This window comes from Camelus ferus, chromosome 9 (assembly GCF_009834535.1).
Source record: "Camelus ferus isolate YT-003-E chromosome 9, BCGSAC_Cfer_1.0, whole genome shotgun sequence".
NCBI classification, from domain to species: Eukaryota; Metazoa; Chordata; class Mammalia; order Artiodactyla; family Camelidae; genus Camelus; species Camelus ferus.
In genome coordinates, this window is record NC_045704.1 from 13,264,188 (window position 1) to 13,288,506 (window position 24,319).

The 24,319-nt window shown below is 52.6% G+C and overlaps 3 protein-coding genes across 7 annotated transcripts; 1 reads left to right on the forward strand and 2 right to left on the reverse strand.

Annotated features, from left to right (window-relative positions):
- The first annotated feature begins 116 nt into the window (after positions 1–116).
- C9H19orf73 (chromosome 9 C19orf73 homolog) lies at positions 117–779 on the forward strand. Its single transcript, XM_032485580.1, is given in 4 exon segments — positions 117–354; positions 357–427; positions 429–461; positions 463–779. Coding segments are annotated over 4 exon segments (468 nt in total). The 5' UTR covers positions 117–203; the 3' UTR covers positions 676–779.
- A 115-nt stretch (positions 780–894) lies between these two features.
- Positions 895–4,450, reverse strand: LIN7B (lin-7 homolog B, crumbs cell polarity complex component). Of its 2 annotated transcripts, XM_032485578.1 has the most exons (6): positions 4,338–4,449; positions 3,797–3,915; positions 3,453–3,524; positions 2,597–2,806; positions 1,361–1,521; positions 895–1,004 (listed from the first exon to the last, which is right to left on the reverse strand). In XM_032485578.1, exons 1-6 carry the CDS (start codon positions 4,372–4,374, stop codon positions 983–985), a joined length of 621 nt encoding a protein of 206 aa, XP_032341469.1. In that variant the 5' UTR covers positions 4,375–4,449; the 3' UTR covers positions 895–982. The 2 variants fall into 2 exon arrangements, with proteins under 2 accessions (XP_032341469.1, XP_032341470.1); XM_032485579.1 differs by lacking the exon at positions 895–1,004 and having other exon boundaries at positions 1,380–1,582; positions 4,338–4,450.
- Positions 4,451–7,985: 3,535 nt separating this feature from the next.
- Positions 7,986–23,293, reverse strand: SNRNP70 (small nuclear ribonucleoprotein U1 subunit 70). 4 transcript variants are annotated; one of them, XM_032485573.1, is made up of 10 exons: positions 23,133–23,293; positions 22,199–22,355; positions 20,760–20,822; positions 20,590–20,644; positions 16,092–16,156; positions 15,881–15,943; positions 15,115–15,196; positions 11,815–11,916; positions 8,885–8,972; positions 7,986–8,803 (listed from the first exon to the last, which is right to left on the reverse strand). In XM_032485573.1, exons 2-10 carry the CDS (start codon positions 22,343–22,345, stop codon positions 8,146–8,148), a joined length of 1,323 nt encoding a protein of 440 aa, XP_032341464.1. In that variant the 5' UTR covers positions 22,346–22,355; positions 23,133–23,293; the 3' UTR covers positions 7,986–8,145. The 4 variants fall into 4 exon arrangements, with proteins under 4 accessions (XP_032341464.1, XP_032341467.1, XP_032341465.1 ...); XM_032485576.1 differs by having other exon boundaries at positions 7,986–8,776; positions 23,133–23,273; XM_032485574.1 differs by having other exon boundaries at positions 23,106–23,244.
- Positions 23,294–24,319: the final 1,026 nt, after the last annotated feature.

Here is a 24,319-nt window from a genome sequence, read left to right on the forward strand (position 1 = left end):
TGGGCCCTTTAACAGAAGACTGACGGACGGCGCCCAGTGGCCAATGGGAGGCGATGTCGGCGCCGGCCGGCGGCTAAACTCCACCTCTGCACTGGCTGGGAGGGGTCGCGCGGGCGGAGAGCGGGAGGCGGGGTTCAAGGTGCGTCGGCCAATAGGCACGCGGCGTGCGGCGGCTGGGGCGGAAGGCGGAGCCCGGCAGGGGGATGATGTCACCTGGAGCGAGTGGCGCGCGGCGTGGAACGCGAGTCGCGACCCCAGATTCCGGCGGTAGCGCGCGCCGGCCCTCGCGCCGCACGGGACGGGAGGGCTGGGCTGGCGGCGAGGTGAGAGTAAAGAATGGATTTTAAGGCGGGGGCGCCTCCTGGGACACGCGCTCAGGTTGGAAGGTGGAGTGAATACCAGGTTGACGAGTACACCTTATTCTGCACCCCTTGCGCCCGCCTCGGGAACTGCACGTGGCACCCCCCACCCCTGCCTCCCACGCGGACGATTGTATGGCCGGCAGGGCTCCCCCGGCGGACCAGGCTAATGGTTCGCTCCGCCCCGCCCACACAGAGGCCGCCCACTGACTCGCGGCGATTCAGAACTCCTCCGTCCGATCATCTACGGAGGAAGGGGGCTCGACCTCCGCCCTCAGAATCTCTGAAGGGTAGGGGGCGTTGGTTTCAGCTCTGACTCTGCACTTGGACCCAGGCTGGGTCCCAACCTCCACCCTTGGACTTGTCACTAGGAAGCTCGACAGCCTCTGCCTTTGGACCTGGGGGAAAGTCTCTACCTCTGCTGTCAGACTCTAAAAGGGCTTCTTCAGGGTCTGGTCTCGACCTCAGCTTCTCTCCTTCCCCCACATCTCCAGACACTCTAAACCCCGAATGCTGGACAGACACGGACGCTCAGTGAGGGTTAAAGATCTTTAAATAAGGAGCTGGTGACAATAAATACTGTACAGGGGAGGGAGTTAGGGAGGGGGTCCAGATCTGTGGTTTCAGCCTCGAGACTCCAAGGACCTGCAAGGAGGGTAAAGAGAGGGGAGCCAGGCTCAGGGGAGGGGAGGGGAGGAGGCATGGGAGAGAGCTGGGGCTGGGGTTCCAGAGCCAAGGGCCCAGGGAAGTGGGTTGAGGGATTCCTGAGAGAGTAGGTTCCCGATCTTGGTATGGGAGTGAGCTAGGAGCCCCCAAAGTATTAAGGCAGAATGGCTTGGGGTAAAAGAATGGCCTGGATCAAAAGTCAGAATCCCTAGGGGAAGGAGCCAGGGCTGGGGGAGGCAATCAAGGTCTCAGAAGTCATTGGCCTGGCTTGGGGAGTCTGGGGATAAGGGAGGCAGGCAGTAGAGGCCCCAGGGGTGCTGTGGCAAAGGGCTCACGAATAGCTCTGATGTTGGCGTCGGCGGGCAGAGCGCATCTTCTCAAAGCGGGCCTCCATCTCCTCCAGCACCCGAGGTGTGTAACGCACCACCAGCTTCACGGAGCCCTGGGCAGCCTTCAGCAGCTCCACTGCCTTCTCATGCTGCTCACCCTCAACGCTCTGCAGGGGCGGTGCACAGACAGCTGGGCCTGGGGCCCACCACCCTCACCCAGCCCCAGCCCTGGAAATGGGACCAACAGTTGGTGAGAGTGGTACCTGCCCCAAGATGCCAAGGCCTCACATCCTCATGGGACAGTCACTAGCTCTTGGCTCAGTGTCCTTCCCCCAAACCTTCCAAGTTCCCCATGTCAGGGACAAGCCCCATGTTAGCCTTCAGTCACTGAGCCAGACCTCCAGGCCCATATCTTTATCCCCTGCCCCCAGCCCCATCCCTCCTGCCCAGACTACCTCTTCTCTGTTCCCACCACCAGGCCCAGCTCAGGCCTCATTCTCTCCCCCTGTGGACTCTCACCCTACCAGCCTCCTCCTTGGCCTTTTGGCCTCCAGTCTCTTCCCTCAGTCCATCCCCTCCAGAGTCCCAAAGAGGTTTTTCTAGGTCTCCAGGCTGAGCCTACCCTTCCCCTACTCAAAGCCCTTCCATGGGTCCCCAGAACCCTTGAGACAAAGTCCCAGCTTCTCAGGCTGGCAATGAGGCCCTGCATGGCTGGCCCCAACCACCTATCCAGCTGTGTCCCCATCTACTCTAACCACAGCAATTTTAATTACCTGCATGCCCCAGTCCTCCATCGGAACCAAGCCCTTTCTCCTCAGCTCATAGGAATGCAGAGTCACAGCCCCTACCTATCACATCTTCAGCCAGTAACACCTTTCTTCAACTTATTTGCCTGGAGAACTCCTACTCATCCTACAAAACCCAACTCAAATGTCCCTTCAACTTCCCACATCTACAGCAGTCTGGTGCCATATCTGGGCTCTCACAATGCTTTGTGCTTCCTCATTATTATCTTCCTGGTTTAGAATTCTTTTGGTCAGAGTCTATCTCTGTCACTAGAGAGGGGAAGTCCTTGAATGTAGGAGCTGAGGTCAATTACTCTCAGAGTCTGCAGTAATGCCCAGCATAGGGCTGGACACAGAGGCAGTGCTCTGTCAGTGTGCATTGAATGAATGTCAAAAACAGGGACTGTGCTACCTTAGACAGACTGGGATCCCAGCCCTGCTTCAGCCCCCTACTCACCACACCATTCACTGACAACAGCTGGTCCCCACGCTTGAGGCCTCCGTGCCGGTCAGCCACGCCTCCAGGGATGACACGGGAAATGTAGATGGGCGAATTCTGCTCCTTGCCCCCCATGATATTGAAGCCCAGGCCCTCATCTGTCTTGGGCAGTTCCACTACCCTAGGATGTGCATGGCCCTCACTGGCTGTGAAGGCGGCCACCGTGGCCTAGGAAAAAGAAAACCTCAGGAAATGAGGGCCCCTCCATGATGGGCAGGCCAACGAAGGTGGAGAATCTGCACCAGGGAGAGGGATTTAGGCCAAACAGCTTTCCTCAAGCACAGAACGCCTGCTACAATTCAACACAAGATGACTTGGTAGTGATAGTATGTCCCTTTTAGTCACTTTGGACACTTCAGACTGTCAAAGAGAAAGTCTCCATTTGGTGTGAGGGTGTTGTCCTGAATACTCAGCACTTGCCAATATCGCTTTTTAAAGAGAAAAGCAAGGCCTGGACAGAGCCGAGAGCCTCCAGGAAGCAGCAAGAACTTGCATCTAATAAGTCTGATAAAATTTCAGTGTTTAATGCTACTTCACTGTTTTCATTGTATTAATGTTTAAGGCTATCTTCTAGTCAGGCATGCAGTACTAGTTTCCAGTTGTAGTGGTTAAAGATGCCTTTATATGACATTTAAGCTAAAAATGTGAGATTACTTAAAATAAATTATAAACAATAGTAAGGGTGGTATGTAGATTTCGCAAAACTCAGAAAAGAGGATCAGAAATCAGGAATGACTGACGTTAGGAAGATACTGAACTAACCCATGTGGTTCAGTGGGTACCATGGGCAATGGGGTGGGTGGGGGACACCTACCTTGGCTGTGGCGTGGGCCCGGATCTCAGCACTGCCGGTGATGTCCAGCGTGTCATAGAGCTGCTCATATACCTGGTGAGGACGCAGCAGCCTCAGGGAGCCGCCAGGCCCCTCCTCCCTTCTACACTGAGTCCAGGCCCGCAGACCCGCCCACCCAGGGATCCGCCCCGCCCCCGCAACCGGGAGGCCGCAGAAACTACAACTCCCAAAGAACCCCTGAGCTGAAGCGTCGGCACCTCAAGGAGGGCCGCCCCGGTCGCTGCTGGGAGACGTAGTCCCTGGGCTCGGGGCGACCAGGAGGACTACGGCCGCCCGCTCGTGCCTCGGCGCTGCGTTGCTCTCACCTCCCGGATGGCTGAGCAGAAGCGGCTCTGCAGGACTCTCTGGAGGGCCTGCAGCTTCTGCGGGGGCAGCTCCCCGCTACGCTGGAGCCGCTCGAGGAGCTCCACCGCCCGGGACACGTCTGTGGAGCGGGGGCGGGGAGCATAGACCCAGAGTCAGAGACAAGAAGACGCAGAGAAACACGTAGAGATGCGGCCAGAGACCAAGTAAGGGCGAGCGCAGACCCCGGGAAGGACAGCCGAGTCCCAGTCGGACACCCGCAGAGTCACCAGTGGCGGGGAAGAGACTGCAGCCAGCCGGGCGCACTGCGTCCCCAAGATCCCCATACACACACACAGGCAGGGGTGTGCAGCAGACGCCCCCTCCCTAGCTGGCTCGCCCACGGACCCTCCCACACCCACCGACGGCCCCACTCTCGGTGCCCCGCCCCGCCCACCCCCGCCGGGTCCGCCCACCCGCCTGGGCCTTGCAGTGGTAGGGACGGCGACCCGGGTCTGGGACGCAGGCCGCGACCGGGTGGGCAGGGCCCCCTGGCGCGCTTACCCCGCTCCAGCCCCAGCGGCTCCACCAGCGCAGCCATGTCCGCGCGGCCGCTGCAAGGCACCCGCCTTCCCAGTCGCCGGCGAGGAGGGAGGGGCTGCGCGAGGCCACGCCCCGGCGACGAGCACCCCCCCCTGCGGAGGCGTGGCCTGGCGTGTGCACCGCCCCACCTGCAGCCGCATGGGTCTTGGAGCCCTGCTCTCAGACCCCATCGGTCTGTTGGGTTTGTGACCCCTCCTACTGCAGCCTTTGTCTGTCTGCACCACCTTCCATCTCAGCCTGTCTTGCTTGCCACATCTGTCTGTCCCCTGCCTATCATTTTTCCCCCACATTCGTTGGACAAACTTATGTTAACATCTGGGCCCAAGACGATGGATACGACACTGAGCAGGGCGGATAAGTCCACTGCCCTCCCGGAGCTTAGTCTGTGAGCGAGGGGAGGTAGACAACTAACCATGACTGTGATCAGAATTGGGAGCAGGGAGATGACTATCTAGGGACACTGACAAAGAGTCCTTGGAGGTAAGATCATCAAGAGGTGGGGCGTGGGTCATTTTCCAAGCAGGAGGAGCCCACATGACTGGACAGCAGAGTAAGGATTAGAGTAGTTTATGATGAAGGTGAAAAGGTTGGCAAGATGGACAGCCTTGTGTGTTGGCATACTCGTGTTGAGGATTTTGAACTTCATGGTAACTCAGAAGAGTAAAATGTGATATTCAAATATGTATTTTAAGATCACTACGGGGAGACTGGATTGGATGGGAGCAAGCGTGGGAGCAGAGGGACCGATCAGGAGGCCATGATGACTGGGACAAGGGCAGAGGCATGGAGGACAGATGGACAGATTTGGAAATGTGTCTTGGTGATTAACTGTATACAAGGACTGGGAGGTGGAGAAGGTGGGTATTAAGTCGCCTGTGGGCCTTTTGCTAAGAATGGTCTATGCTGGTGGTGGGATATGGGATATTCTGACTTTGAAGAGCCTGTGTAATATCCAAGGCCTGCATGCAGTTTTGAGAATTTGGGCAGAGGTGGTTAATAAAACCATAGGAGTAGACAGGAATGCTGGAGGCAAGAGAACATAGAATGAAGAGGACCTAGAATGAAGAGGACCTAGGACAGAGTTCTCAAAACTCCTAACATGTAAAAGCCAGGAAGAAATCAAAGAATGGCTAGAAAGGTAGGAGGAAAAGTAGGTGGGAGAAACCATGAGAAGAGTTTCTGAAAGAGGAAGTGGGCTGTGGCATCAGATGCTCTTGAGAGGCCAAAAAAATGTAGATGTAGACAATACTGGAGAAGTCTGGTGTTATTTCACTATTAGCTGAATGGGTAAAGTACATCCTTAGTTAACGTCACCATTGGTAGGATGGAGAGTCCAGAAAAGGGCTTTTGCAAAATGAGAGGACTAGAGAAGGTTTGTCTGTCCCTCTGTCCTTCATATTTTTCTCTTATTTTAATAATAACATTTACAGTTAAAAACAAAACCAAATAATACAGAAGGACTGAAGTTGCCAAGCACCAACCTCTGTCCCTGTTCCTAACCCTCCTCACTGCAAGAGGCAACAGGGTATAGATGTTTCATCTACTGGTTGCTTCTGTATCTAAATAACATAGCATTTCTCCAATTTTTAAATTTTAGATGTTAGCAATATATTACATATTGATTTTCCACCCTTACAACCTTGCCCCTCTCTTCCTGTGGTTGCTTTATGGTCCCAGTTCTTAGATCAGTCAATAAAGTGCTCACATTATGTCTAAGTACTTTCGGTTTACTGTAGAGCTCAAGTAGTGTTCTGTGACATTTCCTACCTTGAACAGCTTCTGTTTTTTTCTGTAATGTCTAACTACTTTTGTTTCTTTCATCACAATCTCAATTTCTTTCAACATAGTTATTTCAGTCTCTCTTAATTCCAACCTTGGAATCATGCCTGGGTCTGTTTCTATTGACTATTTTTTTCTCTATGAGTAGATGCTAAGCATTGTGTACAAAAAACCAGAGGCTCTAGCTTCTTCCAAAGAAGCTTAAATTGTCTTCTGGCAGGTAAATCACATACATCCTGATGAGGTCTGGTTCTAGGCTCTTAGGCCTGGTCTATTTAACTGGCGGCCTAACTCCAACACTGTGGCACTCTGGGGGGTCTCAAGCACAGCCTCCTTCCACCACAGCAGGACTTGAACCCTAACCTGCCCCAACCCCCGCCCCGGTCTACATGGCTCAGATCTCTGCTCAGCAGCTTAGCCTCCGTCATTGCTGAGGAGCCCTTGGAGGGGTCTTGCAACGACAACGCACAGCTGAGGAGCTGGCAAATGCCTAGAGGAAAGATTGCAGGTAGATTCTGGGGCTCAAGTCCCAGCTGTCTGGTCCAACCTCTGTGAACTTAGCCCAGCTGAGGACTGCCACTTTCTGAGTCTACTCTGTCATGCTAAATGGGCAGATGTCCTCAAAGAAAAAGCAAGAGAAATATTAGTCACCTCTGCATGCTTTCCTTTTCTTGGGGTTCAGACCTGCCTCGAGTCTGGCCTATACTGTTTACTCCCCAAAGACTTTCACGTCACTTTTATGTGTTTTGTCCAGTCGTTATACAAGTGGCCTGTGCCAGGTTAGTCCAAAATGGGCTGTTCTTCATAGCCAGTTCCAGTAGTCTGGTTTCAACATCTGGGATATCTATGAAAAAACACTAATTAGAGGTATTAAGTTCTTGCAGGACCAGTTTCTCTATCTTATGGTCTCTTTTGGCAGGACTTTTTCAAGTGTCTGGGATTTTTGGTTGTTTGTAAAAATTGAGGCAGTTAAATAGCATACTAGAATCCTGGTGGATGTCAGCCAGATTTCACGGACAGACTGCCTCTGGGTTACCAAGCCAAGTTTGCCTTTAGGCTGAGGAACTAATGAAATACAAAAGTAGGTCTTATATTTGCCTAGGCAGCAAATGCCCAGCTTCTAGACTGTTCTGGGTACAAATCCTGCTCCAGCCTCCTACCTGTTATACCTGGAGTTTCAGGCTTGGGCCTCTGGAGGCTCTGCAAGGCCAATGGCTTCCTTCTCAAATGGTTACCAGACTGAAGCTTTCCCACCACCTTCTTATTTAATCTTTAGTCTGGGAATGTGTCAACATCTCAACTGCTGACGGAACCTCTTGTCCCGTTATTCCTCTCCTATCACTAGATGTGAAAAACAGTCGGTGAAGCTGCAGTCATGAACTGTAGGCCCTCCTCCATCCTGGCCCTGTGAGGACTTTCAGCTCTACCCCATCTTACCCTTTTATCTCGCTCTCATGTTTCATTCCCTTACCTTTTCCCCTGCTCTCCAACTTAGACAACAGCTCCCCTTGCACACAATGGAGTTGTAGTTTCTACTGAGTCTTCTAGTGCCTAGAGCCCCCCATCCCCCAACCAAGGCAGGGTTATGCATAGTCCCACAGGGGATGTGAGAGAGGTGAAAATAGAAAGACACAAAAGGATCAAGGACCCTTCCAGAGGGCTTCCTTGCCCCACTGTAAACAGCTCTGGTGTACTGGGCTGGCCCAGCCTTAAGTCATAAAGCTCAAGTTCTATGCTTGCCCTGGAAAATCAAGCAAGGTAGGGCTATCAAAAATCAGGTGACAACCTTCTGGGGAAGACAGTAAGAGCAGCGAAGAAACCAAATGCCCATTATCAACAAGAAATTAATTTTATTTTTAAATCCAAGGGACCAGAACAAATGAGGAAACTCCTACCCTTGGCTAGCAAACTTAGGTGGTGGCCAAGAAGGTTGGGGAGAGGACAGCAACAGGGTGGGTAGGAACACGTCCAAACCGGTGCGAGGCTCTCTTCACTCAGGCGCAGCCTCCATCAGATACCCGTTCTCCGGAGCGAGATAGCCGTCCCCTCCCTCAGGCTCCATGTACATGTCTCGGCCGTCGTTGCCCAGACCTTCCAGCCCGTTGTCCTGGCCGCCGCCGCCACCCCCACCTCGGGCCTCATCCCTACCCCGTTCACCACCCCGCTCCCCCCGCTTGTGCTCCCGATCCCGGTCTCGATCGCGGTCCCGGCGCCGCTCCCGCTCGCTCCGGTGACTCCGACGTCGTTCCCGATCACGATCCCGGCCCTTCTCCTCAGGGCCATCGGGGCCGTCAGGACCCAGCTCCCCAGGAGGCCCATCATCAGGAGGCGCGTCACCAGCCTCGGAGGGCTCCACCATGTCGCCGCCACCTCCACCTCCGCCACGAAGCTCCTCCTTGCGCTCCCGCTCCCGCCGTGCCCGCTCCCGGCTCCGGCTGCTTCGCCTCTTGCGGTCCCGGTCCTTGTCCTTGCTCCGCTCCCTGGAGCGCCGCCGTTCGTCCTTGTCACGACTCCGGGAGCGCCGCCGCCGGTCCCGAGAGCGGGAGCGTCGTCGTTCTCGCTCCTTGTCTCGCTCGCGGCTTCGCTCCCGGCGCTCCCGCTCGCGGTCCCGGTCCCGGTCCCTGTGGGGAAGCGGGGAGGGGCCGGGCCTGGATGAGGTGGGCAGAGGTTTGCGGCAGGGCTCCCCAGCACGACCACCCCGGCCCCGGACGCCGGCTGCCCCCTCTCACCTCTCATCGTAGCGGGAGGTGTCGTCCCGGCCCGAGTGCCGAATGTTCACGTCGGCCCCACCTCTCCTGGTACCACCGAGGCCACCTCCTGGGGGTGAGGCAGAAGACAGCAGGTCAGTCTGGGCAGGGAACCCGAGGAGGGGTGGGGAGGGTGGCAAAGAGCAAAGGGAAGGACAACCACCCCCTCGGCCGCCGACTACAGCGCGGACTCCTCTAACATGACCAGCCAGCCTCACTCAGATCACAAGGCTTCCCTAGCGCTGGCTGGGAAACACCTGGTACTGAGACCCCAAAGCTCATGTTCTTCACCACTACGTCCGACACAGCCTTCCGGCAAACCCTCCTTTCTGGTCATCCTCATCCTCACGCAAACGCGAAGCTGCTGCAATCTTTCTAACTGAAAACGTGGCCGGCTTCCCAGCCTTCACTGGCTCCCCACCGCCTACGGGCCACACTCCCTATCGGGTGACTGGCTCCTTCCCATCTTCCAAAGAAGGGCCCCTGGCTCTTTTATGTTCCAGGCATTTTCCCATTTCCTCATAATGTCCATTTCCTTCCTGCCCCAGTTTTTGGGATCATTCACCTCGTTCCATGGAATCTCATCTCCCTTGTCTAGTTTACTCCTACTTACCCTTCACATGTTAACCCAAACATCACTTCCTCAGCCTGCCTTCCCTGACCTACAAGGTAAGCCGCTCTCCAATGCTCACAGACCACAAACATGTCCCTCCCAGAACTTCAAGTAGGGTTTCCAGTTTTGTATGTGCTGTGTGAGTTGACTAACAGCTGCCTCCCCCACCTGCCTGTGATGCATCATCCAAGTCAGGACAATATCTAGCTTTGCTCACTGTAACCTGCACCTAGTACAGCACCTGGGATATAAAACTGTACCTGCAGCAGTCAAATGACTGACAGCCCTAAGGAGCAGGGGAGTCTCCTTCAGATGGGAAAGCAAACTCAGAGTCACCTGCCCACGGTGACAGCAAGGAAGGGCAGAGCTGAGCTGGACTCACCACTGACTCCAGACCCTGCCCTCTCCACTCTCCTCAGTGCCTCTCTGCCTGGAAGGAAGCATCAGTGAGGCAGGCCTGGGTTCCATATAAGGCATGCCTTTCAGCAGTGAAGGTGAAAAAGGAAAGCAGCTGCTTGGGTAACAAAGACATTCAAATAGGGACAAGTAACCGCCCGGGCGTCTGGAATGTCCCAGGTACAGGACAGAATGCACTAGTGTTTTCCATTTTCAGATCATGACCCAGCAATGGATCATATCATTAATTTGATGGGTTGCAACCAATATATTAAAAAATAAGATAAAGCAACAGAATATAAAATACTAGTATGGCTCTCTCTCTCCAAGATGGCCTGCACCCTGTCCAGGGAGTGTATACCTTTCTAAATAAATCTACTTTTACTCAAAAACAAACAAACACAAAAAAACTAGTATATACTGACTGTAGGAAAGATCATTACTATTAGTAATAAAGTTTCAAAAAGCTTTCTTTTTGGTTAAATTTTTTTTTTCATGTACCCTGGCCCAAGATGCACTGGGTATCACCATCGAAAAGCTTGAATCAAACTATAAGATTCTGGGATTCCAAGATTCTACCACAATAGGAAACAGCAGACTCTGAAAGACTCACTCCAACCCAGAGAGCGAGATAAGAACCTATCTATTAAGTTCAGAGACTCAGCAAATGAGTAGTGTGGTCTACTCAGCAAAGGCAAGTCAAGAGTGAGAACAGCCAGTTCATGTGTAACTGAAAAATTATGCTCTATGCTGGAAAGTGACACAACATTGTAAACTGACTATAACTCAATGAAATTTAAAAAAAAAAAAAAAAAAAAAAGCGAGAATAGCTGGCTGGGAGGCAGAAATAAGAGCAGAGGTTTCTGGACCCACGTGGGTGTCTGCCCAGGGAAGATCATTTTCTCTGACAACTGTCACTCGCCGTCATAGTAGCTGGACCTCAACAGCCATGCTTGGATGGCAAGATCTCAGCCCCAGGTCCAGGCCCAATCCTGAGCCACTAAGATCCACCCACCCTGAAACGGAGAGACTCCTCCAGGACTGCGTGCAAAGCAGGGAGCTGTGGAATGCCACACTGGGCCACTGTGGAGAGACAAAAGAGCCCAGTCTACACAAGCAGTGAACAAGGCCAAGGTGAGCTGCAGACATGCCAGAGGTGGCTCTTGATAGTTAAGGGCCGGCTACCAGGTCCAACTGAGGCCCATAGGCATCATATGTCTCTGGGCTCTGAGAGACACCAGGGTTCTCATCAAGGCCCCTTTATGCTCTGGGAAGCTCAAATCTATGTCTGATAGTTGCTATCAAATTGAACTTGACTAAAATGGTGACTGACAATGAGAAACAGACAGTGAGGAGGTCTGAACGTAGGAGGCTGTGAGGGCAGAGGTGACCTATTTATGTCCTACTCTTGACTAGAAGCCTGGTACACAGCTGGTGATCAAACTGGCATTTGCTGAACCAAGGAATGAATGAACATATGAGCAGGAGCAAAGTATAAGTGGATGAGAGAGTGACTTTTATAAGCCCCACCAAATGCCAGCCACTTGGCATTCGCTGAGCTCAGTGAATTCTGAGGTTATTCCCACTTTCCAAGATGAGGAAAACTGAGGCAGGAAGAGGGAAAATCCACCAGCCAGAAAGTATGCAAGCTGGAATTTGATCCCAGATTGGCTTCTGGCAAGGTCAGTACTCTTGCTCCTAACTGAAAAACCAGAATGAGAAAACAGACCAGGAAAATGATAGTGATGAGAAAGGGTGGGCTGGAGAGAGGGAGAAAGGATGTGAGCGGCCGGTGAGCTAGGAGAGGAAGAGAAGACAGGAAGCAGCAGAGGGTGCAGAAGAGAGGTGAGAAAGAAGCCACAAAGAGCAGGACCCAAGCCCAGTCTGAGCAGGATGTGCTCACCCAGCCGCCGGGGCCTCCAGCCCTTCACAGTTCGGCCCCGCTCCACGTCCACAAGGACTCTCCGGCCGTCAATCTTCTTGCCGTCTGCGTGCTTGTAAGCGGCTGCAACAGATGTGGGGTGGGGGGGAGGGGGAAGAGTCCCCAGAGGGTCCTCTAGTCAGGATAAGGCCCAGCTACATGGCATCCCCCAGCCCGTGTCCCCATCAACACACTTGCACACGCACACACACATACACACACCCACACACATACACACGCCCACCAGCCAGCCAGGCAACTGACAGCCAGACCAACCCTCTCCCCAACCAGGAGGGGCCTGCTCCATCTCAGCGCCTGTTTCCTTATCACCCCCCAATCACTATTGGGGGGGCAAGACCGCTCCCACCATCCACCCCCAGCCTTGTCACACTCCCATTTGACAGAGCAGCCCCCTCGCATCAAGGAGGCCAAAGTCGCTGCAAAGAAACCGGAGGTTAACTTAAGGCTGGACTCTGCTGTGGGGGAGGGCTCCTCCACAACCCCAGACATGCACCCTGGAACATCATGCTGGGGGAGGAGGCCCGGCCGGGCCGCTCTGCACCCCAGTTCACGCCGGTTTCCTTTTTCTGTATTTTTTTGGGGGGAGGATGAGCGTGGGGGGGGGAACAGACATCAGAACAGAAAATGAACCAGAAGGGGGGTGGGAGAAATCTTTAGGAGGTGGCAGGGAGCAGAAGGGTGGGTTACGGTGCTCCCAGGGGGCCTGGAGGGGCCCCCACAGCCAGTAGGCGAGAGGGAAAGTGGAGGGAGGCATGGGAGACGTGCGGTGCTGCTGACGATTCCTGCCTTACCTGAGATGACTGCCACCCAACCCCAGCCCCAGCCCCTCTCTCCCTCCACACCCCCAGCTCAACACATGCTGGGAGGCCAACCTCAGCCTGAGCCTCTCAGGAAGGGTGAGGAGTAGAGGCAGAGATGCGGGGAAAGGCGTGTTCCTGCTCCTGGGCAGGGCACAGCAAAGGACAGGCCCAGTCCCTGGCCTGTCTCACATGGGGCTGTCAGGAAGGCCAAAAAAGTCCCTATCTCCCACCCCCAGCCCTAGCCTAGGGGCTTGTCCTCAACCAACCACAATACCCTGCCCCACCCCAGCCCTCTCCCCCCCAATAACAACCAGAGGAAGAGAAAAAGGTGCCATTTACCGATGCCGGCCTTGCGGGTGTCCAAACCGAGCGGGATGGGGGGGGCTCGGCAACTCCTGGGGGCCTGGCGAGGAGGCGGGCTTCCCGGGGGGGGGACACGGGACCGCTTACCTGGAGCCCCCAAGCTTACCTGAGCACGCGCATAGACCCCACACCCACCACCAAGGGGTCAGCTAAAGCTACAGGGAAGGGAGCTGAGGGGATTCTAGGGAGCCAGAGAGGGAGAGGAACCACATCTGCTACACCGCCTGGAGACAGGCAGAGGAAGTGGTGGACCCCAAAGAAACCTCATGGAGGCCTTGACCAAGGGGGAGACAAGGATTAACATCAAGTCTGGGAGCTAGAAAGCCGTGGGACTACCTTGTTTGAATTAAAAAAGGCGGCTAGGGAGAACTTAGCAAACCTGTCCACCTTCACATTTGCCCAATAAAGTCCACGTTCAACTAGGCACATGCCCCACCCTCTCTCAGCACATGGAATGACTTTCCACCTCCAACTCCACACTCCCTCCCACCACCTGCTTCATCCCAAAGGCTGGCACACAAGGGGACAGCCTTGAGGGTCCAGGAGATGGAGTACTGCCTATGATCTGAGGGGAAGGGGCCACTTGGCCCCTGAACCCAGAGGAGGGTGGTGGGGGAAGGAATTTAAGGACTGGGAACACAGTCAAGCAAAGGAACCCTGCTCTGGTTCACTGTCCCAAACCCCAGAAGAGGCCCAACCCGGGAGTAACAGCAAAGAAAACATGTGACATGTGTATTTCTAGGCTTCTCTCTCTCTCCCTCTCTTAGGTCTCTATTCGGTGGAAAGGTCTTTAGTAAAATCCACAACACCTTCAGTTGCTGACAGCCTGTTACTCGATCCCTCCCACATCCCAGTCCCCAATTCCATGCACTCTGCGGAGCAGCTGGGCTCCACAGCCCTTTGGGAGGCCTCAACCATGATAAAGCAGACAGGAAGGGGGCAGAGCACCCCAAAGCTAGTAAGCAAAAAGACTCTCCAGGGCCACCACGGTGACAGCCCCGCAGAAGGTGTGGGGCCGGGGAGCGACGGGTTGCAGGGTTCCACCCAGAGCCCTGGCCCATCCCGGCTTCGGTATTCCCGCCACCTTGCCGCTGCTGCCATGAAGCCAGGTAAGTCAGGGCGTTGGGCTGAGCCCAAGTGGAGAGGCCAGCTGCCTTTCCCGTCGGGGTTCATCTATCCCCTCCTGGGATCAGCAAGATTATCGGAACATATGGATCAAGGGGCAGAAGGGACAAAGGGCACCCAAAAGAGGAAAGGGTTCTGGGTGCGGGGAGGTTGAGGGGCGACTAGGGACGGGAGGAGGGAATGCCTCGCTGCTCCTGAGCTGCCTGGCTAAACTGGGCAGGTGTGCGGTGCTGAGTGATCTTACCCATGATACAAACCCTTATACCAACCATACACTGAGGTGTTGTAAGGGGAGCGTAAGCATCAGCTGCAAGCCAGCTGCGTGGTGGCTGCAGTGACAATAAGAACAGTCAATTAATACGGCGGCCCCTGGACACGCCGCAGCCCTGCCCACCCCCACCCACCCATCCCTGCCCATGTGGACGCCGCCGCAGCCTCAAAGGGGGCTTTGGAGATGGGGGGGCAGGCGCTGAACACGCCTACCAGCCCACTGCCCGCTGAGGAACAGGGTGGGGGGCTGGGGGTGGGGAGGCAGAGGGTCGGGTGGCCCAGCCCCAGCTCTGCTGAGGGGAAAAGAGGGCAGGTTCAAAGGCCAGTCCTCATTCCAACCTGGCTGCCCCCAACTCCAGTGGGGACGATGGGGAGAGGCTCCCCAAAAATCCGACCCTTCCCCCCACCTCCAGCTAGCCCCAGCCCCCACCCAGTTCCCTCCTTGCCCCTGAGGTTCAACGTGTGACACTTACCTCCCCGGGTTCACACACACACACACGTTGTGGGGGATTTTGGTTTTTGTTTTTTAAAAAACACGTATATATAAAAAAAAAAAAGATATATCAGAAACAGAGGGAGGAGGAGAAGAGACATCGCTAATGTCAGGGCCAGCAGGGTGGGGCTGGGGACAGACGGCGGGAAGGGGCTGGGGAAGCAGAGAAGAGAGAGGTCAGAGGGCAGGGCTCAGGTGGGAGGTACTCACAATGCATGTCTCGCTCGTGTTCATACTCGATGAAGGCATAGCCTCGGGGCTTTCCTGACCGCTTACTGTAGACCATGTGTATCTAGGGGGGAGGGGGCGGTAGGGACAGAGGTTGGTTCCAACATAGGGAAACCCCACCCCATCAGTCACATGGCCTGTGTGGCAGGCCCGGGCTGAGTGGTGCCAGTGACAGATGCCTCAGACCCTCTGCCCTTCAAGGACCCAGAGTCACTGATGCTCTAATGGCCCTGGGTTTATCAGTTTCTGTGCATGATGACCTCAAGCTCTCACTACACTCCAGAGCATGTGAGTGACTTTTAAGTAAATAAAGAAATGTCAGTTGAACTTAAAGCCTTGCTCTAAAACAAGAATCAACATACATTTTCTATAAAGGGCCAGACAGGAGCTATTTCCAGCTCTGAGGGCCATACAGCCAAAGACATAACGACCCAACTCTGCCTTACAGCAATAGCAGTCACAGATGATAGTAAACAAATGGGCCTGGCTGGATACCCATAAAACTTTATTTACAAATACTAAGTTTGCAGTTGGCTAATCTGTGCTCTAAACCAGTAACAAGCAGTCATTACTTCTTAATTTTACTTCCACTACCTCAAGTCTACTGCATGGAAGTGCAGTCAGCATATGAGCCCAGGCCATGGAATCAAACCCTGAAATAATGCGGTGGTCCTCAGGGCTGGGAGCCAGCCTTCCCCCTCCCTCCACACACCTCCAACTTAAACCACCCCTGCCCCAGTCCACTCACTCTTTTGATAGGTCCGTACACCTCAAATTCTCTCCGGAGCTTGGATTCTGTTGTGTCATAGTTCTACAAGGAGACAGATGTGAAGTTAAGAGGAAGCAGCTCTCAGAACATTCCCAGGACCAGGTTACTATCTACACCCAAACTCTCTAGAGGAGTTCCCCAGGGTTCCAAGCTCCTCTGGAGTTCCAAGGGTTGGGAGCTGGGTACTCACCACTCTGGCCACAAAGAGAGTCTTGAAGGCATCACCCTGAGCATTGGGATCATTGTGAGGGTCCCCTGTGCAGGAAAAAAAAGTATTTGTAAGAAAGTGTCCACAACCTTGTGTAACAAGACAGACAGAGACAGGTGGGCAGAGACCCAGAGGAACTTTGGTCACCTGGCGACCTTGGGCACGGACCCTCTAAGCCCTGCTTTCCCTGAAGCACAGCAGCCATTATCAGCAACCTTTATCTTATCCAATGATGGGAAGGAATAAGGCTGACTTCACACTGACAGTATGGGGGCCAGCCTAATAGCCATTTCAGATCTACATATTCTGAGGTTGAGGTCCCTCTCAGGTATGAGTAACTAAGCCCAAAGGGGCATCTCTGGGGAAGCAGCCTGAGCCTTCCAGGTACTGAGCTTCCTCCTTCACCCATAGGGCCACAGTGCCACCCACTGGCATGGCCCACAACTACAGCCTGCAGCGAAAGCTGAGATCAAGCACCCCTAAGGCCTGGAGTGGGAGCCTAGCAGGGTCCAAGCACTGCTCTCTTCCCTGTCCTGTGGTCTCTGGGAGGAACTCAAGGCTGGCATTGGAGCTTCCAATAGGCTGATCAGATGCTTACTCCCAGCCTTACTACCACTAACCATTGAGGAATAACCACCTCCACAGACAGAAGCCAGAATCTTGTCACAAAACCAACGCTACAGGTGATTCTGATGGGTCAGGCCTGAGAAGAAGTCCTTTTCACAAAGTCTGGTGGTCTCACCACACACAATGGTTTCTGACTCCTGTCAGGGCCCCAAAGGCACCCTGCCCATTGCACTGTGAGGCGGTTCTTCTACCCAACAGTGCTACCTTCAGGAGAACTTGACATATTCTAGAACTTGCCATATTCTAGAAGAACATGAGAAAACAAATGTTAACTAATTTATTGAGCACATAATTAGGCCCAGACACTGCTAAACACTAAGAATTGTTTACCATCATTCTGCAAATGGAAGAGAAGTGTCAGAGTAGCAGAGAAGCCAAGCTCGGCTTTACATCCCGGCCTGACCTCACAACCCAGGCTCATATGCTGAACCCCTAAGCGTTAGCTTCTCAGGAAGAGTTTGTGTGTTTCAAGAAGCCAGAGAATTAAAAGCCGTATGTGTTTTCCATGAGAGGGTTTGGCTGCAAACATAAACTAAGTTCAAGATGACTTCAGGGAATTTCTTGAAAAGCAGAAGACTGAACCCAAATTTAAGAGAGTAACTACCTGGAAACTGATGGTTGCCCTCGAAGATAACTCTGTCCCCTGAGCCTGCCCCCTGAGTCCCTCACCCTACCTCGTCCCTCTGGGGCTGTAATTTTCCAGGCCTGGATGTCTCAGTCTGCACCCATTCATCCAACAGATATTTGTTAAGCACTACTATGTACCCAGAACTCCTGTAGGAGCTGGGGGTTCAACAGTGAACAAGACAAAAAAGATCCCTACCTTCTCGGAGCTCAGACATTACTGGAGGAAGGCTAACAGTAAACAAGGTAAATGAGGCAATCATCTAGTTTTAGCAGATAATCACAGAGATGGGGAGAAGAGTTTTAATGGGATGGTCCAGAAAGGCCTCACTGAGATGACAGCATGTGACCTGATGGCGTATTTAATAGGAAACGAAGCCTCGCCAATACCAGGCAGCAGGCGGTCTAACAGGTACAGCAGGAACAGAACAGTGTTACCCTGACCACTGCCTGGCGGGGTGGACAAAGGCCAAACAGCAGAGAGCTGAGCTTCCTGACAGGCAGCCTGGAGGTGCCCAGCAGACGGAACGGGAAACCACCCCAGGCACCCTGCACGAGTCTCCACAGTTCTTGTTTAACCAAGAGGCTCAGGAGTGTAACCAAAGGTAAAACCTTGTGCATCTGAGCCAGTACCCACGTATCTGAAGAAAGGACCCATGAGCTAAAAGAAGGTGGCAAAGAACTGCAGTTCATCAGCAGTTTACCCCTCAGCAAGCACACAAACCCACTCCATCCTGCTGGCAACTCTGCCCTTGGGAAATCCTTGGTTAAGGATTATCTACATAGCAGCCCAGAGCAGGGGCTCCAAGGACTAGACTGTGGAGCTGGGAAACCTCATTAGGCTTTTAGAAGGCAGAGAAACTATTTCAGAACTCTTCCTCCTGGTAAGCATGCTCTTCACCTCCACAAACCTCCATTTCCTTAAAACTAGGAGTAACAACCCCTGCCACATTTAGAACCTGTTAGGAAGTAAAAAACATGAAATATATTAAGTGTTCAGTAAGGGGCAAGGTCCCCTTGAATGGTAGCTGTTAACTGTGACAAGGCACAACAAGTCTCTATACTCGGGGACCGAGGCTCTCAGGGGCAGAGAAACCCTACTGTACTTGATCCATCCTTTCCTTTTCCTTTCTACTATACGGAAGTTCAAACACTTAAGGAAACACAACAGCATAATGAACCCCTATGAACCAGCTTCAATTATCACCAGAGCTACACCTATTACATCTCTACCACCACCAGCATATTTAAAATCAGAGTACTTTAAATTTTAAGCTCCAGATATACCATTGTAGTTCTATAAGACTTAAAAAAAAAAAAAGAGTAACGATGGTACCGTTATTACACCTTAAAAAGTTAACACTAGTTCCCTAACCTCACTAAGACCTTGTGTCCAATGTTCGTATGTCCTCAACTGTTTCAAAACTAGATTTTTACAGTTGGCTCATTTAAATCAGGACCCAAGGAAGCTCCACACTTACCATTTGGTTGAGGTGATTCTTTAATCCATTTGGTTCACTCCCTGCCCCTGCCTTTAACATTTATTTGTTAAAGAAACTGGGTCACAAATTTGTCTTCTACAATTCTCTACATTCTAAATTTGGCTAACTGCATCCTCAGGATCATTCAACATGTCAGGATCCCACTTTTAAAGTATGGAAAACAATTTCCAGCAGAAGTGACTTATCCAAGGTCACAACAGCTGTAAGCAGCAGAGGCGGGCTTAACACTCAAGTGGGTCAGACTACAAGGCCTGTGCCCCCGCAGCAGAGCTGAAAGGCTCCCCAAGTTAACTGCTGCCAACAGTTCTCTACCAGGTCCCACTGGAGCGGGGGCCACAATGGTGGGCAAATTCCATCCAAACCCTGCTTTCCTGGAGTAACTATGAACCAAAGTAGAGATGAATGTGTATCAGTGAGCCCCTCCTACAGACTCAAGTGACCAACCTGCAGCAGGACCTAGGGCTTTCAGTGCACGAGGGGATGTGACTTAAGCAAGGGAGTCACAAAAGGCTTCCCTGAGGAGTGACGGCTGACAGAGACACAAAGGGCAGTTCCATATAAACCAAGGTATCATCTGAGACAGGGGAACAGCCTGGGCAAAGACCCAATGACAGGAGACCATCTGGGAAGGATGAGGGGTGAGAAGAGGCCAGTGCAGGCTGCAGGGGTTGGGGGCAGCATGGGCAGAATGCATCCTCAGTGGGCAGGAGAGGGACTCTGGTCTTTATGCTGAAAACAAAAGGAAGCTGTTAGCAGAGAAAGGTACAATCAGAGTTGTATTTTAAAAAGCTCCACAGAACCTGGCAGGGACAGAGATATAGGCAAACCAGTCAGACTGTTATTGTGTGTCCAGGCCGGAGGGGCCCTGCATGGTGGACACAGAGAGAAGGCTCAGAACTGTGACATTTAGAGAGTAACAGGGAGAGATCCTGGTGACAGGCTGGGGAAACAGTGAGAAAAAGGTGTTGAAAGCAAACTGGGTGGCAGCAACTGAGGTCCTGACTTGCAAAGCTGGATGACCATGTTCCAGCGAAGGAAACAACCAAAGACCAGATTGGTAGGGAGAGAAAATAACGATTGTGGTTCGGACACTGAGTTTGATATGCCTTTGAGGCATCCAAGAAAAGACAGGAAAGCAGTGAGAGTCAGGGATCAGAGAGCTCTCAGCTAGGTGCCCAGGTATTCAGCTGTCAGGCATTTGCATAAGCTCCCTGAGGAATGTGCCACACCAGGGAACGAGATTCTGAGTGAAGTGATTCACCACAGCCTCACATGGAAAACCCAAGTCTTCTGACTGCAAAGTCCCTGCTAACAAGAAAGGGCCATTAGAGGTTGGTACGTGACCCTCCTGTGAAGCCTGGTTAACGGCTACAACGTACTCCAATTCCTCCTGTACCCAGAAGGGATGAAACACCCCCAGCCCAAGGGCCGGGGAGCTAAGGTGGAGTCAGGACTGCCTCACCAGCCCAACCTCACCACCTCTGCCTATGAGGCCCGGCTAGTGTAGGCCCCTGCAGGATGCAGCCCAAGGCACCAGGATCCCTTCCTGCCCACCCTTACTCCACGCTCTGCTGCTTAAATGCCTAAACGAAACAGAGTGCTGGCAAACAGGGTGCTAAAAAAGTGAACTGACAATCGCATTTTCCCAAATTAGAGTCCTGGGCTGTCCTTGGGGAGAGAAACACAAGAGTGAACAAGAGACATGAAAGGAGGAAAGAGGGACTTACACATTTTTAGCTCTGTCTCCACTTCTTGCTGTCGCCGCTCAATCTTTTCCCGTCTCTGTCAGGAGAAAAGTAGACAACTAAACACAGACAGAAGTGCCCCGATGTCACGGAACTTTCTGAAGAAAGTGGCAAAAAAGATGTGGTGGAGTCAGAAGGCAAACACTACATACCTTCCTCTCCATGCGTTCCTCCCGGGTTTCTGCACGAGTTGGAGGAGGGGCATCTCGAGGGTCCTGGGAACAAGACGTGACAGAGTGGGAGTGACGGGGGGAAATAGCAAGAGACACCCATCCAGGAAACAGTAAGCATCTCGACCATGCTCCCCTACATGTACACATGTATACACACACACACACAAACACGGACAGTTCCCAGGCCAGTGGAGGTAGGGGAGTGGCGCAGATCAAAGCATGGTCCACGGACCAGTGATATTTGCTGCTACTTGTCTGTGACAACAGAAGTACAGAAACTAAGAATAAGTATTCAAAAACTTCTACAGCAATCTGAGTAGTTTTATGCCCACTGAACTTAATAAAAATTTGATTTTTTACTTTGTATTCTTTCTTTAAAGACACTAGAAAAAAATGAAAATAATTCTCCTATGTGTTCAAAAGCATCAATCTCCAATGGAGTTGTCCTTTATTACAGGTAGGAATTGGGACAGGCCCTAAACAGAAAGAGCTGACAGCGCAGTGCTCAGAGGAAAAAACCAGACACCCCCTGAGGGCCAGAGCCCTTCCTGAAGGTCTCAGCAAGCACTCATTAAACAGTAATTGGCACATGACCCACGCCTGCCACCTGCCTGTTGACGTTAGTTTAACTGGCTAATAACATTTTCCAAATACCGGTTCACTGAGGGTGGCAAATCCTACTAAACAGCCAATCTACCATCTCTCTACTAGCTTCTGCTCTGCAACTTCCTCCACCTCCCCTTTCCCACTCGATGCCAGAACTTTCTTCTTCTGACCTCTGGCTGTGTGCCAGCATTTCTCAGGTGTTCTCTGATGCACCTTAAGAGGTGGATATTGTCATCCTAATTTTACAAATGAAAAAACTCAGGCCCACGAGACTAAGTCGTTTAATCATGTTTATGCCGCAGATACAAAGCTAAAATTCTCACGCCCATGGTCTTAAGCAACCCACCACCCGGTGCTACCCCTTTACAAATATCACCGTATAAACAACAAAAATGGCAAGTACGATAAGAAATACTAATATCTGCTAACTGCTTAATGCCAAGCCCTGTAACGTAAGTTTTTTCGTCAATTCTCCATCAATATTACAACGAAGATACTAACATCCCCTTGCAAAAGATGAAGAAATCACAGCACTAAGAGGGTACACCTCTTGCCCAAGTTCACACAGCTGATAAATGATGCGCCAAGGACTACCTAGCTTGAGAGCCTCAATCCTTAACTGGTAGTTACTCAATTTTCACAAAAACCCTACAAGGGATGCATCATCTACCCCAATTAAGACAGGGAAACCGAGGTTAAAAGTCACCTGCCTTTATCACACAGCTAGAAAACTGGACAGAGACTGGACTCCCAAATCCAGCCCCCAGGCCCCAAAGAACCCAACCAGCTCCAGGTCTGCTCAGCGAACTCACCTCAAACTCTCGGATGTACGGTGCGATGCCACAGTAAGGTTGATTGTGGTGTTTTTCATGTGGCAGTTTCTCCAGGGGTGGCAGGTATGGGATGGGGTCGCGGGGAGCAAAGAGGGCCAGAAGGTTGGGCGGCAGGAACTGAGTCATCTTGCCAAGTCTGAGAGCAGAAGCAAAACCACCTTATGTTAGGGTGAAGTGGGAGAGATGAAGCCCCTATAACTCCTTGACTCCCAGGAAGAGAGAAAAACAGAGGCAAAATCTTCAGTATCAAAATAGGTTCTTTAAGGGCAGAGAGCAATCCTAAGTCACGGGGAACGAAGGAAAAAATCTGAATGAGAAAGCAAGTTCCTGGGGAAGGACTGTGTGAAGGGGTGGGGTCAGGCCGGTAAGGGAAACAAAGACTGAAAAAGCGTTTCTGAGTAGTGAAGTCTCAGACTCCTGAGCAAGGATCTGCGGGGCTGAGAGTCCCTGGGGGCTTGTAGAGGCATCAATGATCCTGAGGAGGGAAGTTCAGGACAGTGACGGCTGGTGGTCCCGTACCTTGGATAACAGATTATGGGGCGAGGGTCGCAGGACGTCTCCGATCAAGGGAGGGAGTCATAAGTAGCAAACCCCTCAAGCCAGGGGGTTGTGGGTAATAGATCCAGGCCCCCACAGGCAAAAGGAATTATGGGTAAAGTTCCAGGACGCAGCGGAGGCGAGGGAAAAAAAGGCAACACACCGCAAGGGCCTGTGGGTAAGTGACCGCTGAAGGGGGAAGGGGGTCTATGGGAAGAGAGCCTTACTGCCCAGAGAACTCTGGGTAAAGGGTGCAAAAAGGTACTGTGGCGGTGGCGCGGGAAGGGGACCCGGCAGCTGGGAAAGGACTGGGACCCACCGCAGGGGCTTGTGGGTAGCGGCCCCGCACCTGGTAAAGCCAGTCAGTCACACTCACCCGCCGCGCGGCGCCCTCCTCGGCCTGGCGACGGTCCCAGGGCTCGCGGCGGCTGCGGCAGCCCCTCAGCAATAGGTACGCCTGCTCTGGCTTCGACTCTGGCAGGGTCTACGTCCCTCAGTCTCTGTCGCCCGCCCACCGCGCGCACCAGGCCGCTGCTCACAAGCCCGCGCGGCCCCAGCTCGCGGCAGGGGCAAGGGGTGGAACCAGCCTCAAATCCCTCCGCCGGCCGCACTGCGCACGCGCTGCGCGAGTCAAGTACAACCCACACACAGGGACTCTGACGCCGCCGCGGGTACTACGCACGCGCGAGGTCACTGCTCCGCCTTCGGACAGCTTAAATTCCTTTGCCGCGGCCGGCTGGTGTCCGTAGTGCGCACGCGCGCTCCTCCCCACGCTCTGCTTTTTCACCTCGCGCTCTGGGCTCCAACCGCCTCTGTCCGCGAGACCCTTTTCGATGCTCCACCCCTTTCCCTAACTCACTTCCCGGATCTTGTGCGCATGCTTATATTGTTTTGTATGGTATATACCCTTCCGCCGCCTGGCAAAGAGTCCCTACATGAACAGTGTGATTACCTAACATATTAAATCAGTAATCGAGCGCCGGCAGTGTGCTCCGCAGTGTTTGGCCACTGGGGTTGTAGCATGTGACTAAAGCAAAGTCTTTTCCTTTTTGGAGCGTACGTTGTACTGCGGGAGACAATAAAGGCATTTTAAAAATAAATTTAATTTAGGATAGTGGCCAGCACAATAAAGGAAAACAGGGCAGAGTAAGGTGTTGGGCAGTGAAAGAGGGTCTATTTTAGAAAGGGTGATAACGGAAGGCTCTTCTTAAGAGGTGACTTTTGAACAAAGGCCCGATGGAGGGGAGATCTGGGCGGGGTTAACAGCAAGTGCAAAGGCCCTGATTTAGGAATCCCATGTTGTTGGCTGTGAGAGCAGAGAGCTGGCGGCCGTGTTATTTAGGATCCTGTAAACCTGTAAGAAGTTAAGTATTTTAAGTTTTGGGGGTAGATTCAATTGCCTGTTTAATAATAATTACAGAAATTATTACAAAATTTAAATGACTAAATTCATATTACTTAAAAATTTTTTTTATCACATTTGCTTTATCAATGTGAGAATTCTGTGCTATTTTTTGGAGCTTTTCTGTAATTATAAAATTCGTTCAAAATAAAAAGTTTGAA

Coding starts and splice junctions, on each gene's coding strand:
- LIN7B (XM_032485578.1), bottom strand. CDS start 4,374: ATGGCTGCGCTGGTGGAGCCGCTGGGGCTGGAGCGGG. Junction 2,807..3,452: donor GGGCCCACGCCACAGCCAAG/GTAGGTGTCCCC, acceptor TCTTTTTCCTAG/GCCACGGTGGCCGCCTTCAC. Junction 1,005..1,360: donor CGCCAACATCAGAGCTATTC/GTGAGCCCTTTG, acceptor CCCTCCTTGCAG/GTCCTTGGAGTCTCGAGGCT.
- SNRNP70 (XM_032485573.1), bottom strand. CDS start 22,345: ATGACTCAGTTCCTGCCGCCCAACCTTCTGGCCCTCTTTGCTCCCCGC. Junction 20,823..22,198: donor CGTACATCCGAGAGTTTGAG/GTGAGTTCGCTG, acceptor TCTTGTTCCCAG/GACCCTCGAGATGCCCCTCC. Junction 16,157..20,589: donor GGAGACAGAGCTAAAAATGT/GTAAGTCCCTCT, acceptor TTTCCTGCACAG/GGGACCCTCACAATGATCCC.